This window comes from Carcharhinus amblyrhynchos, chromosome 8 (genome assembly GCF_965287045.1).
Source record: "Carcharhinus amblyrhynchos chromosome 8, sCarAmb.v2.hapA, whole genome shotgun sequence".
NCBI classification, from domain to species: domain Eukaryota; kingdom Metazoa; phylum Chordata; class Chondrichthyes; order Carcharhiniformes; family Carcharhinidae; genus Carcharhinus; species Carcharhinus amblyrhynchos.
Window position 1 is genome coordinate 10,493,516 of NC_137331.1, and position 21,565 is coordinate 10,515,080.

Here is a 21,565-nt window from a genome sequence, read left to right on the forward strand (position 1 = left end):
CCTTTGTGGTATTGGTTACTTCCATGATGATGAGGAGTTGGGAATTCCAAGATTTTGAGCCAGTAATGATGGGCCCAATTTTAACATTCAATTGTGCCCTTTTTCGGGCGTAAAAACTTGGTAAAGTCAAGCGTGAGACGAATAATGCGATCTGTGTCCGCGCTGATTCCCTCTTTACCAAGGCCCAAAAATGGACGCAATTAGGACTGCACCCGAAACAAGTGCGACAGCAATTTAAGTTGACTTAATAGGCTGGACACCCAAATTGACCTGCATTTCCCCCTTTACTATCACATTTGCCCATCCAGCTTCAGCACGAAACAGACATGCTCGGCAAGTCTGTTTTGGGTGCTCCAGTTTCTGAAGAGGTAAGTCCAGAGCTTCCAGCAGCTCGCTCTCTCTGGTGGTGGGGTTGGTGGTGGTGGTGGGGGGGGGGGGGGGGGGGGCAGGGGCAGGGGCAGATGGATCTCGTGATGGTGGGGGGAGGGGGGTGGTGTTGGAGGGAGAGAGATGTGGGCCAGATTATTCTCTTGGGGAGGGTGGGGGGGAGAGAGAGAGGAGGGAGGCCCGATCGTTCTCTCTCTGGTGCGGGGTGGGGGAGAGCCAGATGGATCTCTGGTGGGAGGGGGAGGAGCATGAGGGGCAGGGGAGTCCGTTGCCACTCTGCGGGCAATTGGTGGGGGGGAAAGTGGGGCAGGAGGTTGATTGGCCTGGGTAGCAGGGGGCTGGGTGGATAAAGGTGACAGGGGGCAATGTGACAGTGAAGCGTTTTTCAAATTTCCTTTTACTCTGCATGGACAGTTAAAGGAATGGCATGTTTCAAGCGTGATAAGTCCCGCCCTCAGGCTTGTGCAGCACAATTCAGAATCACTTTTTTTTTCCTGCTTGGATCGCTGGAGAATAGGGTTTCGAAGTTGGATCTGAATCATGCCCAGTTTCAGCACTTAGAATCAAAATGTAAAATCAGGCCCAATGTATCCAATCAGGATGAAGTGAAACGTAGAAAGAATACTTGCAAGTGATGGTGTGAACATAAAGTTGTTCCTGCTCCATTCTGTGGTACAGGTTGCGGTATTATTAAGTAAGCTTGGTAAATGGCTGAAGTATATTCTGTAGAGAATGCATTGAGTGGTGATTGCACTCTGACTGGGAGACTGATCAAGGTACTAAACTTCTTAAAAGTTGTTGGTGCTGCCATGAGATGAGTGGTGAGTATTTCATCGCTTGAATTGAGCCCCTCAGAAGGTGGAGAGATGTAATGAAGTTAGGTGTTGAGTCCTCAATGCAGAGTACTTGGCATCAGACCTTTTTTTCTAGTTGACATAGCTCCGCTGTTTAAAAATCTGGGATGGACAGTTGGATTTTTTCCCACGAATTATAATCATCCGAATAGGAACTGCAGGTTTTTTTTTCTGATCTGTTCCCCACCACCTCTGGACCTTAAATGACTGAGACCAATAGTACCTCCACTGATAATCCAGCTGAAATTCACCAGCTCAAAATCAAAGTCCCTCACCATCATTAGGGTTTGGGGCACCAGGAAGTGCATTGATCTCGTCGACCCTGAACCTTTCTGGTTTTGCAAACACTCTAGATGGTGTGCAAAATATGTTGGCAACTCTGCTTTCTATTACTTGCTGTTTACTATTTAGCGTGATAATTTTTACCCCCAGAATTATACTCACATTGATTTCACAATTGTACCCATTTAAAGTTGGTATGCCTTGGAAACATACAAGACTTATTGTTGGTGTTTATTTTTTCAGAATTTACATTAAAGAAATATAATTAGAATAAATGCAAGCTTTTTTAAAGTCAAAAGGAAAGCAGTGTTTATAATCAGAAAACTTTGGATTTAATTGTTCTTTGTATGATTAAAGTGCCTATCTCACTTTTGAGCACTTCCAGAATTGTCTCTGGAAATTCACCCTTGAAATTCATTTTGCACAAACATGTTCAAGTTGGACAATATAATTGATGAGCAGAAGATAAATAATACTGAAAAATATTCTGCATTTTTATTCCTCAACTTGTGTTGGGTTGGTATGTTGGGAAACCATCTTATAATAAGAGGCTCGTGTGTCACATATTCTCTAATAATTACTGCAAGTTTAAAGTGCATTGGTATTGCGAATGAGATTACTCACAACAAAAAAAAAGTTGTGCTCACAGAAATCATTTCATTTTATACATGGTTGTAACTTTGTTAGCATATTGTTGATTAGAATGTGCAGATTAAAATTGGTTTCCCTCTTATCTGTTGATATATTTAGAAATAATTTGAGTGCTGTTTTCTTTCAGGATCTTAGAGGTAGCACGATGTTCGCATTTGACAGATGCCGGCTTTACAGTTTTAGCAAGGGTAAGTTTTTTTGGGCTGTACCCTCTTGGCAGTATTGGTTTTTATAGGTGACAGTTATAGCATTGGCATATGTAAAATGCCATTCGATCTTCCCCAGTCTTGACAACCTCCACAGCCTGAGTGGAGTAGATTGGTGGCATTTATGTCAATCACTAGGGATAAATTGGAATGCTGTTAAGTTTTAATGTGGCCATGACATTGGAAGCATTGTATATGTAACCTTTGCTACTACTGCACAGTATGTTAAGAGAACCAATCTTGTGAGACTCCAATTTATTTTTCCCTGCACCAGTGATGCATTCATGAGTATTAGCCTGCCAAATTATTCTTTTCCTGTATTTGTGAAAAGTTGGTAAAACATAGTACCAATTGGTATTCACTTTTTTGTCAGTCTTCTGAATTTATTCGTTCCCCCGTGTGCTATGTCAAATTCCCCAGATAACTTTGTACACCTCATTATCTAGCATTTTTCTGTTTTTATTTTATACTGATTACTCTTAAAGCATGCAATGTATTATCCTAGCTCTGTCTGAACATTGTGAGCTCATACTAACCATAGATGGAGTTCAATAAATGAAGCGATGTCATCAACCTCAATGGAAATTAGTGGGTGCAACAGTTGTATTTAGTTGCCTGATTTAGTACTGGTTCCTCTACCCTTTTACAGTTCGAGTTCATTCTCCCTCTCTCTCTTCTTGTTTCCCCAAAAGTTGGTGATGGTCACCCACCTAGATGTTAATCTACTAGGCATGTTCAAAGCCCTCTTCTCAAGTTCACCGCAGGTCTTGGATACTCCCAGTTTCTAAGTCAGTTTAAGCCCTGATATGGTGCAGGTTTTTCTTGACATTATTGACGAGAGATTTTAATTCCATGAATTTTTATATCTGACAATGCAGTTAGTTTTGCTGAACTTGCCCCTTTCACAACACTAGCATCAGGGTCCTGCCCCCAGAAATCTTTCAAGGTATGTAAGAGTTGGAACCAGACAGTGAAATGAAGTGAGTGGGCAATTGCACTTTTACCAAAATGTGTACCTTTGCCAAATTTGAATATGTGTTTCTGGGCAGTTCTTCACTCCAACTACTTTGGGAATTTTGAACTGATGGAAATTCTCCAGCTCTCCTTCATATAGCATAAAGAGGGTAATATAAAATGGTAATATAAAAATACTAAGAAACAAAATAGAATTCAGCAGATCCCAAAATACTATAAAGGATCCACCTAATCTTCAGTTTCAGTTGCTTGACGTCCCTCAGAAAAATCAAGTTCAAGGAGACAATGATAGTTCAGATCATTCAATTGCTAGGTCAAGGTCCCTTGCCACAGCAGAAGTAAATGACTGGTCAACCAAGATTCTGTTTCCAAGTTTCAAGCTGCCAGCCCAGAAGGCTGATTTTTGTTTTGTTTCCTTTTGCCTCTGATATTCACTAAATGCATCTATAATTGTAGACTTCATATGCTACAATGCTTGCACATCCACTTCTGTGTACATGACTAGCTTGTGTTGGAACCCTTTAAAGACACCATGGACAGTAGCTTTCAGGACATGCTGCAACATTAATTGTGCATTTATGCAGTACCTGCTAACTTGGAAAAACATCAGTGGGTGCTTCACCAAAGCAAGATTTTAAAAAATTGGATACTGAACTAAAGAAAGACGTATTAAAAAAATGGTGACAAAGGTTGTTTGAGGTGGAGAGGCAAAGGATTTAGGAATGGAATCGAAGTGCTGAGCCTTGACAGCAGAAGAAACAGCCACCAATTGTAGATTGAATGAGGAATATGGGAGTCAGAGGGATCAAGTGTGTCGGCACAGCTGAAAGGCACAAGTTTTTAAAATTTATTCATTCGTGGGATGTAGATGTTGCTGGCTTGGCCAGCATTTATTGCCCATCCTCGAGAGCATTTTAAGAGTCACCCACATTGCTTTGGATCTGAAGTCACGTGTAGGCCTGACCAAGTAAGGGTGGCAGATTTCCTTTCCTAAAGGATATTCATAGAATCCATACAATGCAGGAGGCCATTCAGCCCATCGAGCCTGCACCGACAACAACCCAACTCAGGCACGTTTTTACCCTGTTAGTCCCCCGACACTAACGGGCAATTTAGCATTGCCAATCAACCTAACCTACACATCTTTGGACTGTGGGAGGAGATTGGAACAGCTGTAGTAAACCCACACAGACACAGGGAGAACATGCAAACTCCGCACAGTCATCTGAGGTTGGAATTGAACCTGGATCCTTGGTGCTGTGAGGCAACAGTGTTAACCACTGTGCTGAACTACAATGAGCCAGCTGGGTTTTTATGACAATCCATGGTCATCACTAGGCATTTAATTCCAGATTTCTATTGAATTCAGATTTCACTATCTGCCAGGGTGGGATTCAAACCCGGGTCCCCAGAGCATTATCCTGGGTCTCTGGATTACTAGCCATGATAGCACTATACAGGTTGGTGAAGGATATGAAGAAGTGAGATCATGAGATTTAAATACAAGGTTGAGAATTTTGAATTTGTGTCTTGGAGAGGAATGTTGATCCAGTGTAGATCAGAAAATATTGAAGGTCAAATGGAACTTTATGTTGGATGTGTTATGAGCAAACATTTGGATGAGTTAAGTTTAAGGAGGGTTTAAGATGGGAGGCCAGCAGTGAGAACATGGAATGGTAGAGTGATCTGTAACAAAGGTTTGAATGAATTGAGCTAGGGATGATGGCAGAAGATATTGCAGTCGAATTTGATGATCTTTGTGACAGATTATATGGGGTCTAAAATTCAGCTCTGAATTGAATATGACACAAATGTTAAGAACAGCTTCCTGAAGTAGTGCCCAGGAAGGGGTGGAATTGGTATTGAGGTACTAAGTTTTTGGTGGGAGCCAAAAATGATAGATTCATGCAAGATGTTTAACTGTATTAAATATGATAAAGCTTATTGAGTATCAAAGTGGGACCTGTTGCCAGTTGATGTCCTTTTCAGACAGTCCTGGACAAAGAAGTCTTGTCCCCAAACTATGTTTAGTGAAGACGGCTTTGGAGAGTAAATTGGCGTGCAGCAGTTCATAATTAATTTCAGCAGCCATTTTCATAGTAACAGGGCAAGACCAGAGCTTGTACTTGATCATTTTTCAACATGTTCCATTACCCTAGTGAGCTTAGATGGAGCTCAGGATCTTGTTTGTTGATTCTGCTCAAAAGGTTCTTCAGATGTGCAGACAGAACCATTACCAATTTTGACACAAAATTGTTTGGTGATGGAGTTTATGATGGGAGCCAAAGTAATGGTTTCAACAAGGTGCTTGGCTTCATTAAATATATACACATTATTTATTCAAATTACCAGTGGATAAGAATGCACCTAATTCAATGGATTGAAACTGAATGGTATGGTAATTTGCCAAGGAGGACGCACACATTTGAATGCTTGATCATCTTTACTGCAGAATTATAAAATAACATAGTACAGCATGGACACACAACCTGCCAGCAGTGATGAGCAGATCCTTCATGGCAACAGCAACAACCTGCACAAGCCTGTGCTACCAATGATGTCGCCTGCGCATTGCTTGCACTGTGTGATGACATCAGTATGCATATTCAATAGGAAATTGCTTAGGGTATACACTATAACTCACTCCTCCCCCCCTCCCCCAACCCTATCCTTAATTTTAATCTCCCTTCAAGAAAGAAATGGTAAGTATCAAAACCATGCTACTGAAAGCGTGTGGAATCTATCAAAATGTTTAACCCCTTTTTAACTAGGACTGCCAATCAAACACTAACACACAATGATACACGTCTCAACTGTACTTCAGTCTTTCATAGAACATTACAGCGCAGAACAGGCCCTTCGGCCCACGATGTTGCGCCGACCAGTTAAAAAACAATGACCCACTAACCTAAACCAATCCCTTTTCGTCCATAAACCTATCCACGGATCTCTTAAATGCCCCCAAACTAGGCGCATTTACAACTGCAGCAGGCAGGGCATTCCAATCCCTCACCACCCTCTGGGTAAAGAACCTACCCAGAGCTTTACGGCTGCGCTGTGACCTGCACTGTACCTTGGTGTTTCAGTGGACACTGTTGGGGCTTGTCCCAGTTGAGTGGGGCTTATGGGTGCAGGAGGAGGTCGGATGTCTGTAAATAAACGTGTCTCATCCTCTGCTGAAGCAAGGACCACTGGATTCCTCTATATCAGGAACCATTTTCTGCTGGGTTTCCATAGTAGCATTTCTTTCTGCCATGTGATCTGGAAATTTTGTTTGAGTTTTGACACAGACGAATGTGATCATGGTGTCTGCAAATGACTCTTCCATCAGTTAGTTTCACCATTAAAGAAACTGGATGGACCACTTTCTTGAGGAAAAACTCCAGCATTGGTTGCTGTCAAGAATCCTCACATAGACATGGTCATTTGAATTGCAGCATATCTTCCTAGCATGGTGGTCATGTTTCTCCTTCTGCTTTTCCTGTTTCCTTCCCACTGTCACTTTGACATCTGGATGTAGCAGATCCAGAGACATTCAGAACAGGATTTCACTTCGTTCTGCAAGCCCAGATCCCTGTTGGGTCACCAGACATATGATCTTGCTAAACTTTTCATTGGGAGGCACTCGGGTGAGCCTCATGAATTTCATCCACAACCAGGGCATGGGATGACCACTCTAGATCCCCAAGGAATGCAACCATCCTGCACACTGACCTTTCATTTTGCATTTATAGTCAGAGGCTTTTTCCCAGGGTTGAAATGGTTGCCACAAGGGGATACAGGTTTAAGGTGCTGGGGAATAGATACAGAGGAGATGTCAGGGGTAAGTTTTTCACTGATGGATGCATGGAATGGGCTGCCAGCAATGGTGGTGGAGGCGGATTCGATAGGGTCTTTTAAGAGATTTTTAGATAAGTACATGGAATTTAGAGGGTTGTAGGTAAGCCTTGTAATCCCTAAGGTAGGGACGTGTTCGGCACAACTTTGTGGGCTGAAGGGCCTGTACTGTGCTGTAGTTTTTGTATGCTTCTATGTCTATGTTTCTATATGGTCTCTGTGGCTCATCCCCTATGACAAGAGACAAACCATGCAGAAAGAATCTTTTAATCTTGAACAGAATAGGGTTTCAGCCTGTCCACTATTGGACCTGCCTTGCATTTGCAGGAGAATTTCAAAGTGTCTCGAGCAAGAACATCATCTCTGGAGGAAATAATATTTTGGGCATAAAGGGCGCAAACTCTGTCTGCATTTCCGTTATCCTTCCCTGCCCTGTAAACAGTGTTGTACAGGTAGGCTGACATGTCGTTTGGATAGGCTGAAAATGTGAGAGCCCAACTCTGTTTCCTCACATACCATGAGAGGAATGCACCTGGATTCACTAAATAGGCCCATCTGTGGTTTTTGGTCTGTATATATAGTGAATGGATGATCGTAAGAGTACTGATGAAACTAAGTTGCAGTGAAAATGATAGCTTAGACCTTCCTTGTGTAGCTGTAAGTATCCCTTCTCAGCTATTGTCTGTATGCATGTTGCAAAAGCAATGGGTTTTTCTGACCCGTGCTCCTCCAGATGAGAGAGCACTGCCCTGATACTGTAGGGCAAGGCAACACATGACAGAATGAGTTCTGTCATGATCAGTGCGAACCAGCAGATTGTCTGATTGTGATGATTCTGAACAAGTGCAACAAAATCTGCAAACTAAATTTCCCCCTTTTTTTTTGTGGTGTGGAATATTGTGTACGAAATGGCAGCAGATGCTGCACTCACCTACATAACGAGTGACTGAACTTAAAAATAATTCATTACATGGATGTACTCTGACAACGTATGGAAAATACCAAGAAAAACTATCTAGCATGTAGCCTCATTTCATTCTTCCAGTTGATAGTTTGCATATACCATATTATTGTCTGTTTATCCCATTGGACATTCCAGGAGGTTTGGAAGGCAAAGTAAATTGCTTCTCAAGACTGTGACTACTTTGTGCACTGTGTAGAATTGGGAGAGAAATTGCACCTATAATGCTTTCAATGTCATGATATCACATCAAAACATCTTTGAGAAATAATCTGTCTGATTCCCTGCCTCTCAGGAATCCCACAAATATTGTCTAATTTGTTGTATGTATATAGTGCCTTTTCTTCGAAGATTGAAAAGTGTACTTTTTGTTTTAAAGATGAAATAGTGCTGTAAACTGTTACATACCTTGTGTACAGTACATAAACAGATCATTCGATCCACAGCTGTGCATTAGCTTCCTTCATATAAGTCTGAGATCATACCTTTTCTAATCCTTTCTTGTGTACTTATCTAGTTTTCCCTTAAATGCATGCATGATATTCACTTCAGTCACTTTTGTAATAGCATATCCCACATTCTTATGACTCATTTGAGTAAAGAGGTTTCCCCTGAATCCTTACTGGATTTAATGGTAGCTACCTTGTGCTTATGATCTCAAGTTTTGGTCTTTCCCATTTTGCAGAAACACTTTGTGTATACCTTATCTTATTCTTCTGTAATCTAAAAAGTATCAGAGAACTTGGGCTCAACAAAAACAGAAAATGCTGGAAAATCTCAGCTGCTCTGATGAAGGGTAAACCAGACTTGAAACATTGGCCCTATTTTCTATCCACAGATGCTGTCAGATCTGCTGAGATTTTCCAGCATTTTCTGTTTCTGATTCCAGCTTCCACAGTAATTTGCTTTTATCTTAGAGAATTTGGCTTATCTTTTCTTAACAAAAAACACATTGTTCATCTTTTCCTGATGAGTATATCTCTCCGTTCTGATATCATCTTTGTCACTTTTTAGCGCGCCCTTTGCAGTGTCTCCATGTAGAACATTACAGCACAGTACAGGCCCTTTGGCCCTCAGTGTTGTGCCCAGCTATGTTCAATCCCAAGATCAAGCTATCCCACTCCCTATAATGCTGGAGTGCTCCATGTGTCTATCCAATAACCATTTGAAAGTTCCTGAAGTGTCTGACTTCACTATCACAGCAGGCAATCTATTCCACACCCCAACCACTCTCTGGGTGAAGAACCTATCTCGGACATCCCTTCCATATCTCCCACCACGAACCTTATAGTTATGCCCCCCAGTGACCCGAGGAAATAGTCTCTGCACATCCGCTCTATCAATCCCTCCCATCATCATATAAACCTCTATTAAGTCGCCTCACATCCTCCTCTGCTCCAAAGAGAAAAGCCCCAGCTCCCTCAACCTTTCCTTGTAAGACCTACCCTCCAAACCAGACAGCATCCTGGTAAATTTCCTCTGCACTCTCGCCAATACTTCCAGATCCTCCTGAAAATGAGGTGACCAGAACTGAACACAATATTCCAAATGTGGTCTCACCAACATCCTGTATTGTTGCAGCATAACCCCACGGCTCTTAAACTCAAACCCCCCTGTTAATAAACGCTAACATACTTTTTCATGGCTCTATCCACTTGAGTGGCAACCTTCAGAGATCTGTGGATATGAACCCCAAGATGTCTGTTCCTTCACATTCCTTAGAACCCTGTAATAATAGATTTTATAATATGGAGTCAGGGCTGTTCACAATACTCAGTTTGATCTAACCAGTTCTGCTTAACACAACTTCACTGCTATTCAATTCTATTCCTCTTGAAATGTACTCCCAGTGTTTGGCTCTTTTCTATGCCCTTATAGATCTGTTAGTATATCTCAGATTTTGAATCAAGTAGGATCAAAATAGTGTATATGAAATACAATGTTTTAAGTATGCTAAGATGTGTACAGTATAGAAAATGCATATTATATACTATTGATGCTGACAAATAACTGTTTTGAACTATATTTTAGAATTGTCATGAACTTGAAAAGATGGATCTGGAAGAGTGTATTCTGGTAAGAATTTCTTTGAGTCAGTTGTTTCATTTTTATCTGGTTGCATTTAAGCTGAGTTCATAGTAGCTATGTTTGCTATGTAGCTATTCTAAGCTAATACTAAAGCAGAGGGATTTCTTAATTTGTGGATTGTACCTAGTGTTTAGACCTTTTTTTTTAAAAAAACATTCATTCATGGAACTGTGTGATCTTGGCTACGCGAGCATTTATTGCCCAACCCTAATTGCTCTTGAGAAGATGATGGTGTGCTGTCATCTTGAACTGCTTCAGTCTGTGTGGTATCGGTACAGTGTTGTTTGGAATGGAGTTCTAGGATCTTGACATCGAAATAATGGAAGAATGGTGATACATCTCAGCATGGGGAATGGCTTGGAGGGGGTGTCCAGGTGGTGGTATTGACCATATGTTTGCTGCTCTTGTCCTTCTAGATGATAACAGTCGTGAGTTTGGAAAGTATTATTTAAGGAGCCTTGGTGCATTCCTGCAATACATTTTTGTAGATGTTACACACTGCTGCATAGGTGGTGGAGGGAGTAAATGTTTGTGCAAGGAGTGGCATCAAGCAGGTTGCTTTTTCGAGGATGGTATCTGCAAAAATTCCTGAGTATTGTTGAAACTGCACTCATTTAGGCAAGTGGCAAGTATTCCATCCCACTCCTGACTTGTGCCTTTTAGATGGTGAACAGGCTTTGGGAGTCAGGAGGTGAGTTCTTTGCCATAAGATTCCTAGCCTTTGACCTGCTTTTACAGTCACAGTACTTATATGGTCAGTCCAGTTCAGTTTCTGGTCAGTGCTAAGCCCCACGATGTTGATAGTGGAGGACTCAGCGATGTTAATAACATTGAATGTCCAGGGGTGATTATTAGATTCTGTCTTGATGAAGATGGTCATTGCCTGGCATTGTATGGCACAGATGTTACATGCCACTTGTCAGCTCAAGCCTGGACATTGTCCATGTCATGCTGCATTTTAACTTGGATTGTTTCAATGCCTGAGAAACCAACATTTACTTTGCTTACTCTTTTCATTTTTAAATCCCTATAAAAGCTCCTACTGTCTTTATATTTCTAGTTAGCTTTCTCTCGTGATCTAATCTCGCCGTTTTTTGCAGCCAGTTTTACTGGCTGATTTAATTCTATCCAATCTTCTAACCTGCCTCTAATCTTTGTGGAATTATATACTTTTTCTTTCAATTGAAGATCAGCTACAGTTGGCCCGTCTTTCCCCTAGAGTCTTTCTTTCGCATTCTTTACTGAGTTTTATCTCCATAAATGTCTGCCACTACATCTTTATTGATTTTATTCCTTAACCCAACATCCTAGTTCACTTTTGCCAACCTTTTCTTTATACCCTCAAACTTTCCCTTAAGTTCAAAACAATAGCTTTAGACCCACTCTTCTCTCCCTAGACCTGAATATGAATGATCGTGTTATGATCACTGCTACCTAGGGGGTATATAGGGATAAATACCTAATGTATATCAAAAGATGTGATATTCTGATTGTTTATATTCTTGTATTGTCTGCTGGTAAATGAGATTATTAGGTTAATTTGTATGGGGTGCATTATGTTGGAAATTTTTGAGCATTTGGGCAATATGAATAAGCAATGATTCACAAGATTTAAAAGTACGTTGTTGAAAACACCATGATGTTTTGTGCTATAGTTTTAGCAACGTATATATTGACATGCACTTACATTGTTAAGTACCTTACAGAAGAACATCAAATGCACTTGATGTACAAGATTTTTTTTTAAAGTCACTCATTAGATCTCAGTTTTAATGTAAGGTTCTCTGATTATCTATGCAAGTATCAAATGCAACAGTCCACTTGCTTGTAGTGAATATTTAAGCTGTAACAAGTCCAAGAGCATTGTGTCTTGCCACTAGTTCCTTCACTACCATTATTTTCTGCACTTTATGTAGCACATCAATTAGCATCTTCACATCTGCAGCACAGAAATTGTATGAATACACAGTTTTCTCTCTCCTCCCTTTCCACCCACCAGATCATATTGTGGGGAAATTGGACATTGGCATGATCGACAGCTTTTACAGTGCAGTTGATATTTCATCCAGAATGAGTGGCGGAATATAAGAGCAATTGGCCACTTGAACGCGGAACTTGATTAATCTTGACCTACTTCTTGATCCAGTTTTGTAATCAACAGTTACTGAGAGAGGAAGAAAAATGAATGTAAAGCTGGGGGTGCCCACACAGGAGGACACCAAATACTACTAACTTAACAATGACAGCATGTAGTCAAGAAGTACATCTTAAAATGAAACTGCATTTAGGAAATCTTTAGTTCTGTATCTTTATCGTCTCTCCAGTTGCAGCTTAATTTAAATTTCAGTCCTGACACTTAACCCAAGGCATCAACTAGCAGTATGGGAATATTGGTGTAATATGGCACGAATGTGGGTGATGAGAACAGTTGGGGATTCAGAGATACCAATCTGTAAAAGCTGAAGAATGACAAGATAGGAAAACAAGAAGAGATATGTGCTCAATTGTGGATAAAATGGGGATACCTCATTTGGCAGAAGACTTAGCAATCTGTAATATTCAAGGCACAATGACAAACTGGTGACAAATCTCCGTTTGAGTAAAATAGTTATGTTATAATCTAACTGGGGTAAAAGCAGTCACAGACCTGAAATTTCTGTTGTAAGTGGTAGCCAAGCATCAGGAGAGCTGTTACAAGCCATTGTTGTCTCCCCTAGACAAATTAAAGAGTGTAGATTTTAGAAGGTTTGTGGAGTACTGCTCAGTTGTGTTCGGGTAAACTTTTCTGCACTTCCTGGTACAGAACACTTTCAGGGAAAGCAGTAGACTCCCTGTGGAACAGGTAAAACTTAACAGTCGTCTTGAGCCTTTTCCTCTGTTTCTCCCCCTTGCCTCCAACACTGAGGCAGAGCAGGAGCTCTGAAGGGAGGCAGTGTCCTTCTTCAAAAAAAAATGAAGTGTGATGTCACATCAGTTGTCAACTTATTTCTTTTTATCTCTGCCTGAATTAGGGCATTGGTTTAAGCTAGAACCAAATGAGGGCATTGATTTAAGCTAGAACCAAGACACTAAATTTTCCAGAACTCTGTGATTGAATCCCTCCAGTTAAGTTTTCGCTCATCAGAATATCTAAAAATGACATGTCTGACTGTGACTGAATTCCAACACTCCTTGTTCCTCTCGACCTGTTTGCCGTCGTTGTCACGATTGATCAGACCATTCTGTTTGAACATCTTTCCATTGTCATCATGGGTGGAACAGCATTTGCATAGTTCTATTATTAGCTAATAACAGCTAGAGTATCACTAATATGGTTTTTGTTTCTACGCCGACACAATTATCTATAAGTAAGCTCTGAGGATCTATTCTTGAGTCACTTTTTCTCATCTATGTGCTGCCCATTGGCAACATCATCCAAAAACACCTCAATTTCCACGTGTACACTGGCATCCAGCTCCACCTCTAATTCATTACAATCTCTCTTGATCTTCTGCTTTCTCTTAATTATCAGATTGCTTCTCTGACTTGCCAAACTGCATTAGCAGAAATTTACTCCAATTAAGTATTGGGAAGACTGAAGCCATAGACTCTTCCTGCCTCACCACAGATTTACTTTGCTCTTCCTGGCAACTGTCTGAGGCTCAATCAGTCTGTTCACAAACTTGGTGTCACATTTGACTTGAAAAACGTTTTTTTTAATCCCCCTCTGAAACATTATCCTCAGATCTGAAATCTTCATGTATGCTTTCATTATGGTCAGACTTTATCATTCTAACGAGCTCCTTTTCAACCTACCGCATTCTACTGTCTGTAAAGTTGGGGTAATCAGAAGCACTGCTGCCCATCTCCTGACTCGCACTAAATGCTGTTCATCCATCACTCCTGTGCTTACTGACCTACATTGGCTCCCAATTAAGTGTGCCTCAAATTTAAAATTCTCATACTTTATTCAGATTTCACCCCCCCCCCCCCCATGTCTGGTTTTTCCCTATCTCTGCAAAGTCCTACAGACCTCCGACCTGTCTGTACTCTAAATTTGGCCCCTTCAGAACCCCTGATTTTACTTGCTCCACATTGGTGACTGCACCTTTAGCAACCTGGACCCTAAGCTCTGGAATTTGCTTCCTAAATCTCATTGTGTTTCTACCTCTGTTCTCTCCTTTAAGACACTCCCTTAAACCTTAATTCTTTGACCAAGCTTTGGTCATCTGCCCTTATGCTCGATGTCACATTTGGTTTTGGAATGTCTGTGTGAAGCACCTTTTAGGATGCTTTTATTGCATTGAAGGCATGAGATAAATATAAGTTTGTGCCTGGACCAAGTTGCTTTATACGTATGCACCATGTGGATGAAAATGGCCTTTCTGCATAAATACTAATTTGTTACTCTTCATTGGACTAATTGTCTTTATCCTCATATAGTACAGTAAAGTCGTATGCCATTCATGACTTCCTTGTTCACATATTTGCCTACTTGCATTTAAACCTTTGTTGATGATGGGAGATGCGGTGTACAATCATTCAGTTATCCGTGTTTTCTTCCCCCTCCTTTCCCTGAGATGACAGCAGCTATGATGGAGCAGAGATTTCAACCCATTCATCCAAGTGATCAAGCCAAAATCTCTGGAAGCAGATTCCATCCATTAGTCTTAACTATGGGCATTTAATTCTCTTTTTTAAGCACCTTTCCGACAGAAGTGAGAACCGGTGCCTGGGAATGGTTGCAACTGAAGTGCAGTCTGAATGGAGCGATTAACCTGGAAGTGTACAACTCCTTTGGTCTGGAGCTGCAATAAGTGCTCTGTTCAATTTTGAAATGTTCACCAATTTCTGTCTGCCAGTTTTGAGGTGATTTTTAATCGTTTTTAAATAATGATTGCCTCATTTAAAAATTTTTAATACCCATATGTGTCTTGGCTACCCTGGCCCCCCTCTGTTATACCCAGGTACTGTACCTTAATTTCCTGGGAAGTAACTGCACAAACCAATGCTGTTCTTGCATTTCTGGAACCTATCTAATTGACTCCAATGAAAAGTATGCTCATCATTTGCAATTGCGCTGTTTGTGAGGTTTTGCGTCAATGTGTTGTTCGTCCATTGTCATTGAGGACCTCAACACCATTCGTCATTTTGAGGCTGGTTGCGGTGTGTCCGAAGATGACTGACCAGGCCAATTTGGGCACGGAATGTCCTGGCACATATTGGACAGACTTGTGTAGACACTAATTGTTGCACCGGTGGCTCTGGACTTGCGCAGTTCACGCTTAAGTTGTGCTTCAGCAGTACGCCTTATTTCATGAGCTTGACAGCCTTGTGGATGAGACAGTGCCGGGTAGGGCGGTTTTGTGCCAGCGTTTCCCAAGTGGTCATGTCAATGTCAAGCAACTTCAGGGAGGCCTTGAGTATGTCTTTGAAACACTACTTCTGCCCTCTGTGGGAGCGTCTTCCAGCAGAGAGTTCCCCAAAAAGGAGCTGCTTGGGTATGTGCTCATCTGACATACGGATGACGTGACCTGCCCACTGGGTCTGTGCTCTCATCAGCAGTGTGTGGACTGATGGTGGACTTGCTCTGGAGAGAACTTCAGTGTCTGGTACTTTGTCTTGCCAACGGACGCATAATATTCTGTGAAGACAAGTCGTGGAAATGATTGAGCTGTCTTGCATGCATTCGATATACAGTCCACGTTTCACAGGCATACAGGAAGGTAGTGAGTACAACGACGTTGTAGACCTTCAGTTTTGTTGCTGGGCTGATTCCTCGAAGTTGCCATACAGTGGAGCGTAGTCTACCAAAAGCAGAACTTGCCTTTGCTATTCTGCAGTTAACTTCTGAATCAATAGCCACTGCTTGGGAGAGGGTGCTGCCAAGATAAGTGAACTGGTCCACTGCCTGTAGTTTCTGCCCTTTGATTGTGATTATGGATTCTGTGTACGGTGCATGAGCAGCAGGCTGGTGCAGAACTTCGGTCTTAATGTAGGTGGTGAGTCCAAAGTTGTCACAAGCAGTGGAAAATTTGTCCATACTGACTTGCATCTCTGGGTCTGAGCCAGCATATAGGGCACAGTCATCAGCAAAGAGGAAATCTCTCAGAACAGTCTTTCACTTTGGTAATAGCTTGAAGTCTCCTCAAGTTGAAGAGCTTCCCATCCACTCTGTACTTGAGGCTGATTCCAGCAACACTGTCCTGGAAGGCATCATTCAGCATGGCAGTAAACAACATGCTGAACAGTGTGGTTGCGAGCACACAGCCCTGTTTGATGCCATTAGTGACTGGGAATGACTCAGGATTCTCCGCCATACAGTACTCTGGCCATCATGGAACTGGCGTACCATCTGAATGAATTTGGGAGAGCAGCCGAACTTTGATATGATCCTCCACAGGCCTTGTTGGCTGACAGTGTCGAAGGCTTTCGCTAGATCAACAATGGTTGTGCGGATCTCGCAATTCTCTCCTGACACTTCTCCTGAAGTTGGCGCACAGCAAAAATCATGTCAGTAGTCCCACGACCTTTGTAGAAGCCATACTGTGACTCTCGAAGTAGGCCCAGCTCCAGATGAGTGACCAGACAATTTTAGCAGGACTCTTGCAATTCCTGTGATGGAGAGCAGCGCAATTCCTCAGTGGTTGTCGCACACTTGCTGATTGCCCTTCCTCTTGTAGAGGTGTACGATGGAAGCATCTTTAAGTTCCTAAGGAATGGATCCTTGCTTCCAAAAGGACTGGAGCAACTCGGTGAGCTTCTCGATAAGTGCAGCAGCGTTATAGATCTCTGCAGGGATGGCATCTGCTCCTGGGGCTTTGCCACTGGATAGCTGGCTGACAGCTTTCGTGACTTTGGCTACTACCGCTGAGTCATCCATGGCACTGTTAATATCGACCTGGGGAATCCTGTCTATTGCCTCATCATTAATAGATGACGGTCGGTTGAGAACGGCTTCAAAGTGTTCAGCCCATCTCTGCAGGATCTGAGCCTTCTCTGTAATGAGAGTTGTACCATCTGTACTCAGGAGGGGGGAGCTCCTGAGAGATTGAGGTCCATAGAGAGTGTTGAGGGCTTCATAGAACCATTTCAAGTTGTTTCTGTCAGCGTATCCCTGTATTTCATCTGCCTTGGCACTCAGCCAGGCATCCTGCATTTTATGCAGTTTGTTCTGGACTGTCGTGCAAGCACTAGTAAAAGCGTTTTTCTTGACAGCTGAAGATGGGTCATTCTGACAGGCCTGATGAAGACAGTGCTTTTCAACAAGTAGAGCCTGTATCTCCTCCTCATTCTCATCGAATCAGTCATGCTGCTTGCGGGTGGAGGGCCTGAGCGTCTTCAGCGCATATGTATGGATAGCATCTCCGAAGTGTTCCCAGTCATCCTCAGCGCTGCCTGCAAGGTGTAGGTCAGCAAGCTTGATTTCTAAGTCTTCTATGCTGGGGTTCTGTAGCTTGGCCACATTGATTCTTTTCATAACCTTGCTTTCTTGTGGTCGTCTCTTGGGCCTATCGCCGAGCCTCATTTTGGAGACCGTGAGCCTGTGATCTGTCCAGCAATCAGCACCGCACGTGGCCTTGGTAACTCTGGCATCCTGCCTATATTTTCTCCTGACAATGACATAGTCGATAAGATGCCATTGCTTAGAGTGGGGGTGCATCCAGGAGGTCTTGTTACGGGTAGGCAGACGGAAGGTTGTGTTGGTGGTGAGGGGGTCATGTTCTGCAGAGGTCTTCATTAAGAGTAGGCCATTACTGTTACATTTGCCCACTCCATGCTTCCAAATGACTCCCTGCCAGATTGCAGAGTCACACCCAACTCTTGCATCGAAATCGCCAAGCAAGATCAGCTTGTCGGTAGTGCTCAGTGCTGATAGGGCGTCTAGTTCTTCGTAGAACTTGTCTTTCATCTCGTCCGGGTTGTTCATTGTGGGGGCATAGGTCCTGTTCAGGGTGGCTTAACTTCTGTTCTGTAGTGGAAGCTGTAATGTCATAAGTCGGTGGTTCACACCCTTGGGTAGACTATCAGGTTTCTGAACAAAGTGACTCCTGGTGACGAATCCAACTCCAGCATCAACACGCTCATCACTTCCACGACCGCTCCAGAAAGAAGTGTATCTACCTCCAGTTTCAGTCAACTGACCTACGTTGGCAAGACGAGTTTCGTTCAGGGCTGCAGTGTCAATGTTGTATCTTGCAAGCTCTCTGGCAACTAAGGCTGTTCTTCTCTCTGGTCTGTCTGCTTTAGGGTTGTCCAAAAGCATGCGCACGTTCCAAGTGCCAATGGTGAATGGTGTCACCTTGAGTTTTATTTTGTTTGTTCGACCGCAAGATGGGATCCCCGCCAGACACGGTAAACTGGCTAGGTGTAGTGAAGCAGGCAATGTTTAGGGCACCTTTTCTAGCCCCTTCTTCATTCTACAGAGATGAGCAGTGCGTTCCTGAAGAGCTCTGCTCAGTCGGCCAGGTAGACGCCGAGTTCCACTTCTGCTTCGGTCAGCGAAAAACGACCATTAGACCTGAGCCGCCTGCGTGCAGGTCCGTGACTACAGCTCCCAGTGTATCCACACCTGCTTCGTTGCTCGCCCATCGCCACAGGACTTCAAGAGTTGAACAGGACACTGATGATGATGGTGTTGAAACTAGCGCTTGATTTGGATTAAAGTGAGGGAGAGTTGCGCAGCTTCAGTCTCACTCTCTTCCCAATTCCCATCAAGATCCAGTGGCAAGACAAGAGTCAAGACGGCTGGAGGTGGGACTAGGCGCAATGGATGACCAGGCCATCTTCTGTGTCTTGTCCTGCTCTTCGCGTTCCACGACGCTTGCAGAGACCGCCTTCTTGACCATTGGACCTTCCATTGCTCTTGTCCGTTCGATCCACCGGACTCTGTCTTCACATGCTGGGATAGACAACTCCCTATCTCACCGAGGGTTGAGACCCGTCAGCTACCGCACCTGGTTTAGCCGGCTTGTCGAGGCTGTTGCCTGGGGTGTGGCTGCTGTCGCATGCAAACGGCTATGGGGAGCCACAGGTGAGAGCTGAGTGCCAGGTGGGTACAAAAGAGGGACAAACCGCCCTGAAAGGACACAACATGTTCCCCCACCGAAGGTACTACCCCTCCCTGACACCCGATACACTTCAATGTAACACTTGTGAATGGCAGCAGGATTTTACTATAGAAAATAAATTCCATCTTTTGTGATTTCCATGTCCCAAAATGCTTCACAACAGTGCTTTTGTGGTGAAAAACAGCAACCAGCTTATACATGCTAAAGCTTACACGCAATATTGACACAGGTGACTGTGACCTGTTTTGTATTTTGTACTTTGAGGGATTAGCATTGCCCAGGACAACAGAAGAATTCCTCTGCCCTTATTCAAATAGTACTGGCAGCCCTCAGGCATACAACATAATTGGTTCCTGAAAACCATGTCGCGAGTCAGCACTAATTTCTCCCAGGAACAACATTATAAATGGAGGGTCAGTTACTGAGTCAAGGCCAGGCATCACCAGCGGCGCCCGGCCGTGTGAAATGATGTCAGCTCTTGCCCTGTCAAGTTACTGAGGCAACTGCTGACGCCTGCACACCTTTGCAAAAGTTTCTTGTTTGGTGTGAGGGATATAATGAAGCCATTAATCATTCAGTTGTCTGTTTAACCTTGAGTCTGAGCACCTATTAAGCAGTGCATTGAAGTGCTGTCATGGCAGTTGTGCCAAAAAACCATGACATTGGCTTATAGGTGGATTAACACCTGTATAATTGTACTGAGTTCTATGAATCATATCTGAACAAGAATGTATTGAACCCAAGTGGATACAGTACAAGTTTGTTGAAGTGATGCAGGGCTTAAAGATTAAAATTATAAGGAAATGTTGCAAAAACTTGGCCTCTATTTCCTTGACTATAGAAGAAGTGTAACCTAACTGAAGTGTTTAAAATGATAACGATAAGGGAAGTGCAGATAAACTATTTACTCTGGGGATTCCAAAACAAGTGGCCAATGAGCACTGGGTCATTCAGGAGAGAAATCAGAAGACAGTTCTTCACATGCACTAATAGAAATCTGGAATGCTCTAGAAGGAGGTTGTACATGCTAGACCAAACAGAAGTGTTAAAATGCTGAAATGAAAAGTTTTTATTAAGGTTGTTAAGTGATATGGACTTGAAATACAGATCAGTCATCAACTAATGAATGGTACACCAGGCTTGAGGGACTGAATTGATCTGCATGTTATTTACAGTTTCAGAAAAATTGGGCTTTTCTGAAGTTTTGTCCGTTTTACAGTTCAAAATAGTGTTTGAATCGTACCTAGCTGCATTTTAAGTGATTTTGTATACGTTTCACCTTTGCAATGCATGCATCAGAGATCAACAAATTTTGGAACACAATCTGTTCAAATTAGGCTCCCAGTTCCTTCACAAGATATTGAGGATTGCGACTTGAAAGAAGGTGCATCTTCCTATGTTTTGCCTCTAAATGTTTCACTTGCTTTAATTAAAATAATAACTGATGACTGCTGTGATGTGTTTACATGCCTAAAATATAAATCTATATTGATCCAATATGTTATGTTGTAAGCAATTAATTTATTTGTAAATGAGTTGTTAAGAGGCTGGTCATTTTTCCCCTTTTGGTAGTCCTAGTAACTAATACCTCTCTCCTTCCACAGATTACAGACAACACGTTGATTCAGTTATCCATTCACTGTCCTAGGTTAGAGGCACTGGTGAGTGGTTAACTATTGCAGTTGAATAATTTATCATATATAGGATAAGTTTTGAAATATGTTTATTCCTGTGTTCTAGAAGTAATTTTTTTGATATTTGTGATTTTCATATTTTTCATACTTAATATATCAAATTTCATGTTGCATCTGAAATTGGTTTATCTCGTACTTAGTTGACTTCAAGAATGGATAAGTTAGGAATTGGCCTTTCATTCAATAATTACCTAAACATTTGTGCATGGCCCATATAATAAAGTTTATGTAGAAAATCATTATTCATGAAACTGAATATATTAAAATAGTTGGCTATGCTGTTGATTTTCTGCCATGAGAATTTGTTTGTGTATGTCCTTAACCGATCAATTAGATTGGTTCAGGATTAGCAATTAGCACTATAGAACCCTTGCAGCGCAGAAAGAGGCCATCTGGCCCATCGAGACTGCACTGACTCTCCCACCCAGGCCATCCCTTACACCCCATCCCCAAAACCCCATGCATTTACCATGGCTAATCCTCCTAACCTTTACATCTTCGGACACTAAGGGGCCAAGCCACCTAATCTGTACATCTTTTGGACTGTGGGAGAAAACTGGAGCACCCAGAGGAAACCCAT

At 42.4% G+C, this 21,565-nt stretch overlaps 1 protein-coding gene across 6 annotated transcripts in view; it reads left to right on the forward strand.

Annotated features, from left to right (window-relative positions):
* Positions 1–21,565, forward strand: part of LOC145346439 (F-box/LRR-repeat protein 2) — a 199,102-nt gene that overhangs the window by 124,348 nt on the left and 53,189 nt on the right. For all 6 annotated transcript variants that reach the window (XR_013887694.1, XR_013887695.1, XM_080193639.1 and 3 more), the window contains 3 exons: positions 2,302–2,362; positions 10,185–10,229; positions 20,896–20,952. Coding sequence is in view for 4 of the 6 variants with exons in the window: in XM_080193639.1 (XP_080049765.1) it covers positions 2,302–2,362; positions 10,185–10,229; positions 20,896–20,952 (163 nt within the window). In the remaining 2 variants the exon portion in view is untranslated. The remainder of the gene's footprint in view (positions 1–2,301; positions 2,363–10,184; positions 10,230–20,895; positions 20,953–21,565) is intronic.